At 33.9% G+C, this 10,000-nt stretch overlaps 1 protein-coding gene across 1 annotated transcript in view; it reads right to left on the reverse strand.

Annotated features, from left to right (window-relative positions):
* The window catches only part of LOC125039360 (neurofibromin-like), an 88,857-nt gene that overhangs the window by 41,453 nt on the left and 37,404 nt on the right, over positions 1-10,000 (reverse strand). The window contains exons 15-33 of the mRNA XM_047633200.1: positions 7,796-7,869; positions 7,359-7,514; positions 6,799-6,983; positions 6,476-6,647; positions 6,148-6,287; positions 5,757-5,972; positions 5,147-5,351; positions 4,805-4,978; positions 4,406-4,570; positions 4,057-4,218; positions 3,487-3,674; positions 2,667-2,800; positions 2,154-2,453; positions 1,811-1,925; positions 1,540-1,707; positions 1,293-1,415; positions 887-1,025; positions 380-544; positions 1-77 (exon numbers count right to left, since the gene is read on the reverse strand). The exon at positions 1-77 is cut by the window's left edge and continues 25 nt beyond it. Coding sequence (XP_047489156.1) covers positions 1-77; positions 380-544; positions 887-1,025; positions 1,293-1,415; positions 1,540-1,707; positions 1,811-1,925; positions 2,154-2,453; positions 2,667-2,800; positions 3,487-3,674; positions 4,057-4,218; positions 4,406-4,570; positions 4,805-4,978; positions 5,147-5,351; positions 5,757-5,972; positions 6,148-6,287; positions 6,476-6,647; positions 6,799-6,983; positions 7,359-7,514; positions 7,796-7,869 — 3,058 coding nt within the window. The remainder of the gene's footprint in view (positions 78-379; positions 545-886; positions 1,026-1,292; positions 1,416-1,539; positions 1,708-1,810; positions 1,926-2,153; positions 2,454-2,666; positions 2,801-3,486; positions 3,675-4,056; positions 4,219-4,405; positions 4,571-4,804; positions 4,979-5,146; positions 5,352-5,756; positions 5,973-6,147; positions 6,288-6,475; positions 6,648-6,798; positions 6,984-7,358; positions 7,515-7,795; positions 7,870-10,000) is intronic.

Consider the following 10,000-nt stretch of genomic DNA (forward strand, 5'->3'; position numbering starts at 1 on the left):
ACATCATTGAGAAGTACAGAATGGGACAACACTTTGGTCTTCTCTGCTGAGGTTACCTGGATTGCTGAAGGACCCACCTGTAATCAAGGCAAAGTTGTAAATTCCCACATTCAATGGTATTCTCATTCCTGGGACATACATATGTTATCCCTGTACTATACTGACCTATACAATTATGTTATCATGCATATTCTCAAGCCATTATAAATGGATAAAATTAGAGATAAAAATAAAACAGGGATTAAACCATAATAATAATAATAATAATAATAATAATAATAATAATAATAATAAAATAATAATAATATTAATGAAAAAACATCACCATATCTCTAATAAACATAATTACTATATTCCCTAAATCAAATTCTATTCTTACTTTAATTGCAACTTTTGTGTCTTTATGAGACAATTTGAGTGCATTATTGAAGACTTTGAGATCCTCATCTAAGGAAGTAGTTGCCCCTGGTAGTTTCTGTTGGTCAGGCTCAATGTAGTCATTTAACCGTGCTGGTGCGTCCAAGAAAATCAGTTTCTTGTGACCCTGTGAGGAATTAAGAGTATATAGAGTACACATAACTGCAGAAGCCCCAGCTCCCCTATTCCCTTTAGGAAAAGGCACGAGAGACTAGGCATGAGATAATATCAATACAAGGTGAGAAATGTGGATTGTGTTTTCTTCATTTGAAAGGTGATATGTATAATCAATCGAAATAATAATATCAATATTTATGATAAGCAGATTAAGAAAATTGTAAGTTATCATATTGCTTTTGACTAGTGCAGTATATTTTATGGCATTCCAATAAATTATATTATTATTTATTCTTATTCTGAATCCCTTCAGTTTTATATAGAAAGGGGAATGTGTATTCAATTTTCTTACCTTTAAGGGTGCCAAGATTCTGTCATGATATTTTGTGTACTCTCTCACCCAGGAATTGGCATTGTAGATATAGGCAGCATGGATATTCTCATATGCAACCTCGGGTAACACTACAAACCACTTTTGCAGGAATTCCGTTCTGTGAGAAGATATTCCTCAATGTGAAAAAGATAAATTTCCCACAGATTTACAGAGAAACATAAGCTATGCAAAACTTCTCCCTTGAATCTGGTACATTATATTGCATGAAGCAGGGTAATCAAATCTACAAAAAAAAAGTAAATAAATAAACAAATAAGTTAGAGAAAACATTAAAAAATGAAGATGAAGATGAAGGGTGGAAGAAAATTAATGTGGAAAGTAAAAATGGTCACAAAGAAAATGCAAATATCAAATGCAGCCTTACCTGAATCTATTATCTGCGCAAGTGTGAGTGAAATCCACAACGAGTTCAAAAGGCTTTCGGCAAATGGGTTTGAGAGTGAGTATCACATGGTATATGAGAAGATCGCCATTCGTCTCTCCAATTCTGTGAAGAGTAAACACAGTGACAAAAAACAATGAATTAATAACAATTTCTTTCATTTACTTGGTTACATATTCTATTAATCATAAGGTACATCTTACCATTCTAGTTGTATAAAAAAACATACTTGTATCTTCTGGCAATGTAGTAAAACACAGGATTGCCAGCTTTAGATGTTCCGGCTTGATAAAAAATGTTTAGCGTCTTAATGGACTTGAACTCGTCTTTCTCATGCATGTTGTGCTTGGACATAATCTCTTCAAACTTTGTGCTTGTCATGTCCATGCTACTCCATCTGTGCAAATTAAAGCAAGATCAATTAGTACATACACAACACCCATACTATGATCATTTTATGAAGCAAATTATATATTTTTGTGCTTATCTCCAGGACTCACTGAGAATCAATGGGTTTGTGCTCAGGTGGTCCCAAGTATGCTAGCAACGTAGCCATTTTGTCAAATGGTCTTCTGCCAACTGCTTTATGGTCCCGACTGCTCGACAGATATTCCCCTAAAATAAGGTTTAGAAATTAATGTCTGGTATTTATTATGCTATTTTAAAAATATTCAGTCTATGAAACAAAATGCCTAGGTCTATCTATCTTTCTATATTTATACACATCTATATCTATTTCTCTCTTTATATAAAAGCTTATTTCTCCACCTTACTATTACAGCCTCTAAAAGTACTGATTGATCCTGTAACACACATGCAAGAGATCTTTGATTTCCAACACACCTATCTTTTCCTGATGATTCCACAGTAATCTATGAAGAGCATGCACATTAGCATCACTGATGAATGAGATGCTATGGCTGGTCTGTTCCACACTCTCGCAATCACTAGCAATCTGGATGAAGAACCTTCTTGCCCCTTCAAAGTGCTGCCTCAGGAAGTCGTTGAAGGGGAGCATGTGCTGCTCTTTGCTGAATTCTACATGGTTGGCAATGTTCTGCAGGATCTTGGACATAAGCATCAGCCCTCGTTTCACTTGTCCGCATGGCTGACTGTCCAGGATGCCAGTCTCACAGGGGGATACTGTAATTCAACAAGGAAAATTAACTTATGATTTAAAAGACTAAGAATACACTAATGAAGAAGAACACATACAAGTGTATGCAAACAATATAAACATATATGTTTTTATATATCTATCTATATATGTATCTACCTATATATACATACATACATATATATAGATGTCTACTGATATGGGCCTACATAGTATAAATCTACAGATCTTTTACTTACCAATAGCAGGATTTATAAATCTGAGGAATATTACAGTACCCACAGCACCAATATTATTTTGTGGGAACTGAGGAAATCTTTTGCTTAAGACTTGGTATAGGCAGTGACACATGCTTCGTAGCTGAGGTGGAAAGCTGTTTTGGGAAATGAAAAATGACTTTAGATGATGGAAATATTTATAAAACAAAGAGGTAAAACCAATTTCAATACAATTATATATCCTTTTCTATTTCTGGGAAAATCCAAAGAGCACACTTTATTTCCTTTAAATAATTCTAAATACTACTGGCTAGTATTTAAAAAAATACTATATCTGGCTTAGGGATATTCATCAGATAAATCAATTTTTTTTGACAATATACTCTATATGTATAAAAAAGATGTATATTAATGAATAACATACTGAACCATTTCGTGGAAAAACTTCTTTCTATCCATTAATTGATGTGAAATACCATCTGTACTGTTTTATTACCACAAGGGATAATTCCTTTAACACTATTAGATATAAGCTATCAAGTTTTCAACAATGCTTTATATCTCTCAAGAACTCATATAAATCATATCACAAGAACTCAAAATATACCTGATTCAGCAAGCACATGATAATAATGACATCATGTCAACACAGATTACCTATAATGTCATAATCAAAAGACATGGGGCAAGTACAAGCATTTCCACTAAGTATGTGTGCATCTGTGTGTGTATACATCTAAGTGTACACATCATAGTGTATGCATCTATGTGTGTATGTGTGACTGTGTTGTCATACACTGGAACTTAAAAGAATAAAATTGCAAATTTATCTTCAACTTACTTGTCTGAAGAGCAAATGATAGCACCAAAGACTTTCTGTGTAAGTGCTATAAGGTTTCTCCTATTCTCTTCTACATTCTCTGATGGATCTAATCTTCCAGTATCAACTTCATAGGAATGGGTAACGTCGTCCATTAACGGCCGTATTAAGGGTTCTAGGAGATTGTGCAGATAAGATGCTCCATAGATCTACAAAGAGAAATATAGTTATATTATACTTCACACCAAGATTAAAAAATGTATCGCTGATGAAGAACCTAATTCACCTTAATTCCTGGACATTTGCAACCTACTGCTTTGCAAGATCTGATGTAATGATATAAAATCTTTTCAAATACAGTACTCATTAGGGAATAGAAGTCAGTAAATTACATACCTTATTCAAAATATTTGCAGTTATGGTACAAGCACCAACCTTACTCTTAAAATTATGTACTGATAAATCACTAAACCTATGTACATGATATACATAATTGTATGAACAAAATATACCTCAAGGTCAGGATTTATAAACAATCACTGATCACTAAAAAAATTATGTAAACAAATCCATATAATCATATACACTAACCTTGAAGCAAAATGCCATTATCTTGCTTCCAAGAGAGTTGCCTCTAAAGAGAGTCTGCATACAGTCAGATACTTCAACTTCCTTGTAAAACATATTCCAGAGTAATGGGGAAAGCAAGTGCTTGGCATCAAATAATGTCACAAACACACGTGCTAGCTCATCCTGCAAAGAAAATAAAAATGGAATCAGCCAGTCTAAACCGAAGACTTCCATAAGAAACACTTTACATTCTTTTCATAATAAAATGGGGAAATTAAATTTTAACTGCAAAACTATTCAAAACAACAAAAAAGATACCCATCCCCCCCAAAGAATATATACATACATATATACACTGATCTATTCTTACCATTTGTGGCGTAACAACAACAGATGCCAGAGCCATAGCTATCGGTAGTTCTCCTTTGTCTCCAATCATTGTCACTAACTGCACCAGCTGCTCGTACCGATCCGCAAGCACAGTCTCTGCTAGGGTATCAAATTCTGTGCCTTGCTGAAGAATCTTTGTTAACACCTGTAGGAACATTTTCAGAAAGTTAGAACACAATCTGCAAATCTATTAATAGTTAAAAACAGGAGGGGGGGGGGGGGGGTAAAGATAATATGAACTATGAGATATCAGTAAACATATCAATATATAAAAAACAATTCTCAAAATATCTCAAGACCATTTCCAATATTTATTGTTCACATGAAGAATGAAAATACCAAGGTCATCATCACATACAGTCACCAGAATCATACATACCTCAATGAATGCTGCTCGAGTTTGTAAATCTTTGTGATACCCTAGTCCAATGGAATGCATCAGGCCAGAGTCAATATTAGCTGACAACAGATTTGACATAGCTTGGATAGTTGCATTACGCAGTGTTGAAAGTTTACCTGGCTGCACCCGCTGCCGTGCAACATCCTTCTCGACCTTTTGGAAATTAATGTAAAATCTTAGGATATGTATGATAATCCTAAAAATTTACATCTATGTTTGAAGCAATGCAGCATAAGTTTAAAATATAATATCAATAATCAAAGCAAAAACACAATACTATTTTTTTTTTTTTTTTTTTTTAATAAAAAAGAAACTACTCACTTCCTGAGCTTCCATACAGTCATTCAAGAGGTTCATGAAAAGGGTAAAATATTTAAGAAAGAGCTGAGATTTTGCCTCCATCAGATCCCCACGGTCACTTTCCTCTGGCTGGAGTGGCAGCCCCCGTAAGAGGGCAGCTACTGCCTCCATGCATGCTTGATCAAGGTCTCGACAACATCCCGTGATATCATATTGCATGTACATGCTGTCAAGGAAAGGTACTGCATTAAGTATTGTTGCTTTTAGTTTCTGTAGCTAGCAAAGCTTAATTCCTAATAACTACAATACAAATGTTCAACTAATACTTTACTCTCTTACTTAAAGAGATGGTACTATGGGAGAATGACACTGTTTATTCATATTTTATATAATGCTTCTCATAATTCTAATATCTATTGCCAGAGCAACTTCTGACCCACCACTAAGACATACATACATTATTCCCTCCACCTAATGAAAAAGAAATCAGAATGTGAATAAATATCACTATCCCAAAACAAAGACTTCAAATACTTAACTGGAGTTCCCAAAGATGAAAAAAATACAATGTGAGCAGAATGTTACTTGTTCATTATCAATACCATGAACATGTAATATATAACTAACTCACTTTGAAACAGTGGCAACATCTATTGTTCCTGGAGGAGCAATTTGGTGAGAATTTCCCATGACCCAATCTGTCAGATAGTCTACCATCTTGTTGCGGAACTTCATCTCTTGTCTGAAGGCCAGGTCATCTCTCCTTTGCATCATCACCTCCACTAACTGACACAGTTTAGTCTTGATGTGCAACGTGTGCACTGTGGTGTCTAGATGACGGACATATCTGTTGTGCAGAAACAGTGAATCATTTATGGAACAAAATATGGTTTGTTGTAACTGCAATGGACATTGGTTATGCTATCTGCCTATTTGAAGAAGAAGAAGAAGAAGAAATAGAAGAATGAAGTAAAATTAACGAGATAAATATAAATCACATGAGGCATTGAAAATGTGCTCACCTCACAATAGCTAACATCATAGGTTCGATTGATGTAACACCAAGATGCTCAGATGGATGATCGGTCTTGTTTTCCAAAACATTCTTCATAATGAATATTATGTGTTCAATGAATTGAGTGTTTAGTTCACTTACAATAACCTGAAAAGAAAAAATGAATCACTGCTTATATCTTGTAAATGATCTCACAAACTGCAATACTAAAATACAGTAATCACTTGTTATTTATTCACAATCAAATGGTACAGTTATTACCTACACTTACTAGAGTCATGAAGTTGAAGAGAAAAATATTTCTCTCTATTACAATAGTTCATAAAAACTCTTACCTGGCCTTGTTGGTCAAAGAACTTATCCACAATGACCTTGATTTGGTCAAAAAGAATTGGATACAACAAAGGTGACATCTCATGGCCAACCAACTCCTTCACATGCTTCTGAATCTGGGTTCCAAACTTCTCATTGTTACAGACTAAGAGCTTGAGGAGGTGCCCAACAAACCTTCAATAGGGAAAAGGTAAAAGACTTTAAAAATATTATTTGGGTATTCCAATCATAATATGTCATAAAGCTATTAAAATAAAGATGAGGGCCCAAACTATAATAATCAAATTCAAACATTAGAGTAATCTCTTTAACCATGTTTACTTACTGTGTGACTGGACAGTAGAGCATATCCTGGTTGGTATTGGGTAAAACTGCTGGTTTTCTTACATCACTAGTGAGGTTTGAGCTTACACCTTGCTGCCGCGAAGGGGACTTCCCTAGCAAACACACTCCGCCCAAAGCGCAGAGGAACCCAGTCATATTAGCCCACTCATTTACTTGGTCCTGTATCTAATATGGGAAAAAAAAAAAATAATTATATCATAAGCTGTATAAATATATACATACACTATCTGATACTCCAACAGAAACAAAATAAAAATCTTATAATAAGAAGAACCAGAACATATAAATATATATAAATATATATATATATATATATATATATATATATATATATATATATATAAATAAATATATATATATATATATATATATATATATATATATATATATATATATATATATATAAAATTACCATTTTCCCATGTGACGATGCTAAAAGAGTATATCCTCATAAATTACACTTTTCAACCATGAGAAGCTTGTTGAATATCTCTCCTGCTACAAATTGTATAACAGAATTTTAAAAAATGTATAACTTACCTCAAGCTCATGTTCTGTACTCTGGTGTGAAGCTCTCCTCCTATACACAGTGCGGTGGAAGCTGTCTGATATTTGGCCCTCCTCTAGTTTTGCTTTTGGATAAGAAACTAACATCTTTGTGGAGTTTTCCCAATTAATAAAAGTGTCCTCCCAAGCCTGCAAAAGGTAGCATATCATCACTGTCTAATATACATAATTGGTGCAATTTTGACTAAATTCAACAATCAATGTACAGGTCTTAAAACACTGCTTAGTGGATCAAGATGCACTAAGCCTATCTAAATCTTGGCCTTGGCTCTTGAAAAGTAAAACAATGTTTTATTCAACTAGATGGAATGTGCTCCCATTTATAGAAAAGAGATAAGAAGAAAAAGAAGAAAAGGAATATTAAAAGAGGGGAAAAAGAGGAAAACAGTTCACAAATACACTCTCATTACCTGCAGGCAACCAGGCGTCCACTTCTCAATCTTCCGAAGTAAACCCATGATTCGTTTTTGGAGGGCAGCCCTGCCTGTAATTCCACAATTCCCTAAGTTAATAATTTAGAAAATTCACCATCTCCTATGAAGAACACCAATTTGATGTGCACTACTATATACAAAATATACATACATTTTTCTTGGCAAGAAAGAAAACAGCTGAAAATACATATGATCTATAAGAAAAAAAAGAAAGAAGAAAAAAGTTGAAGCTCTTTAAATGATTTTCAACCGTGCTGAAATACATTGATAAATATGTATTCAAATATAATCTTTACTTGTTTAATCTATTTCTATAAGCTAAAAATATACTTTGTAACTATATGCAAACTATGTATGAATATGTCTAGAGAATCATCAAAGCAAATTTAAACACTAAATACTTTCTTGCCAGCAGCAGGAACTTATTACAACTTATGTGTATATACACTTAGATGTATGTGTGTATGTATGTAAATAAATAAATAAATAAAAATAAATATATATTTATAAACACACACACACATATATATGTGTGTGTGTGTGTGTGTGTGTGTGTGTGTGTGTGTGTGTGTGTGTGTGTGTGTGTGTGTGTGTGTGTGTGTGTGTGTGTGTGTGTGTGTGTGTGTGTGTGTTTTTGTATATATATATATATATATATATATATATATATATATATATATGTATGTATATATGTATATATGTATATATGTATATATGTATATATGTATATATGTATATATGTATAATATGTGTGTGTGTGTGTGTGTGTGTGTGTGTGTGTGTGTGTGTGTGTGTGTGTGTGTGTGTGTGTGTGTGTGTGTGTGTGTGTGTGTGTGTGTGTGTGTGTGATACTAAGGAAATATCCAAATATTACATAGAACAGAAAGTCTAAAATTACACATACACATGCAAGCACAACACAGACAACACTCTGTGTCCTGTTTTTGTCTCTCTTTTTCTCATGCTCATTCTTGCTCTCTTTTCACTCTTTCTCTTTTTCTAAATCCGTCATTCATTTCCCCCCCTTTTTTCCCCAATTTCTACTGATTCCAATCTCATTCTTCTCCTGATTTCAAACTTGATCTCATGATTTTACCCTTCTTCTCTGAACCTCTTTCTCTCTCTTTTTCTTCTTTCTGTGTCTGCCTCTCTCTCCGTGTCTGTCTCTATTTCCATCTCTGTCCGTCTCTATTTCCATCTCTGTCCGTCTCTATTTCCATCTCTGTCCGTCTCTATTTCCGTCTCTGTCCGTCTCTGTCTGTCTCTATTTCTGTCTCTCTCTGTCTGCCTGTCTGTTTATCTATTTGTCTGTCTGTTTATCAGTGTCTGTCTGTCTGTCTGTCTGTCTGTCTGTCTGTCTGTCTGTCTGTCTGTCTGTCTGTCTGTCTGTCTGCCTGTCTGTCTGCCTGTCCCTCTCTCTCTCATACATGCACACACATTTGATATAGTAATTAAAATGAGGAAGAATACCCAGAGTAAGTCTATAGACCTACTGACATTTCAAATCTTTTGTACTTTAATCACTGTCATACTATTCACATGTCAAAATAAGCAATACTTCACTCAAAACTACACTCTCATCACACAGTACTTCAACCTCTGCATTATAATATATGCCAACATAAAATACAAAATACAGACCAAATAACAAAAACAAATACTATCATAAAATAAGTCAAAACTTCATGTTTAAAAAGTCGCAAAGGACCTTACCCTGGTGGTGTTGTTGGCAAAAAATTCTCGATTCCAAAGAGGCTGCATTAAGGGAATAAAATACTTTGCTTTACTGATAAAACCAACAACAACAAAAACTAATGTTAGTTATAACCTCTTGTCTGCAGAGCGATCTACATTATGTACCACATATGGATTATACATAAACTCACCAAGCAGTTTATTATTCTCAAGTTATAAACTTACCTGAAAAATTCTACAGATGAAATATTGCATCACAGATATTACACTCCAAGTTGCACATACAATCTCCTGCTGATCAATTAGTCTAGTATTGTAATGTTGCCTACTTATTAAATTCTTGTAATAAAATACTACCTGTCTCCACTAAATTTTCCTAAACATAAGGAATAAATAAATCATTAATAATGTTAATATTCTGCACCCTTGGAAGTTAATGACAATTACCTGTAAATCAGTAAACAAAAATCTAATCAAAAAATAAAA

Source organism: Penaeus chinensis, chromosome 27, assembly GCF_019202785.1.
Source record: "Penaeus chinensis breed Huanghai No. 1 chromosome 27, ASM1920278v2, whole genome shotgun sequence".
Lineage (NCBI taxonomy): Eukaryota > Metazoa > Arthropoda > Malacostraca > Decapoda > Penaeidae > Penaeus > Penaeus chinensis.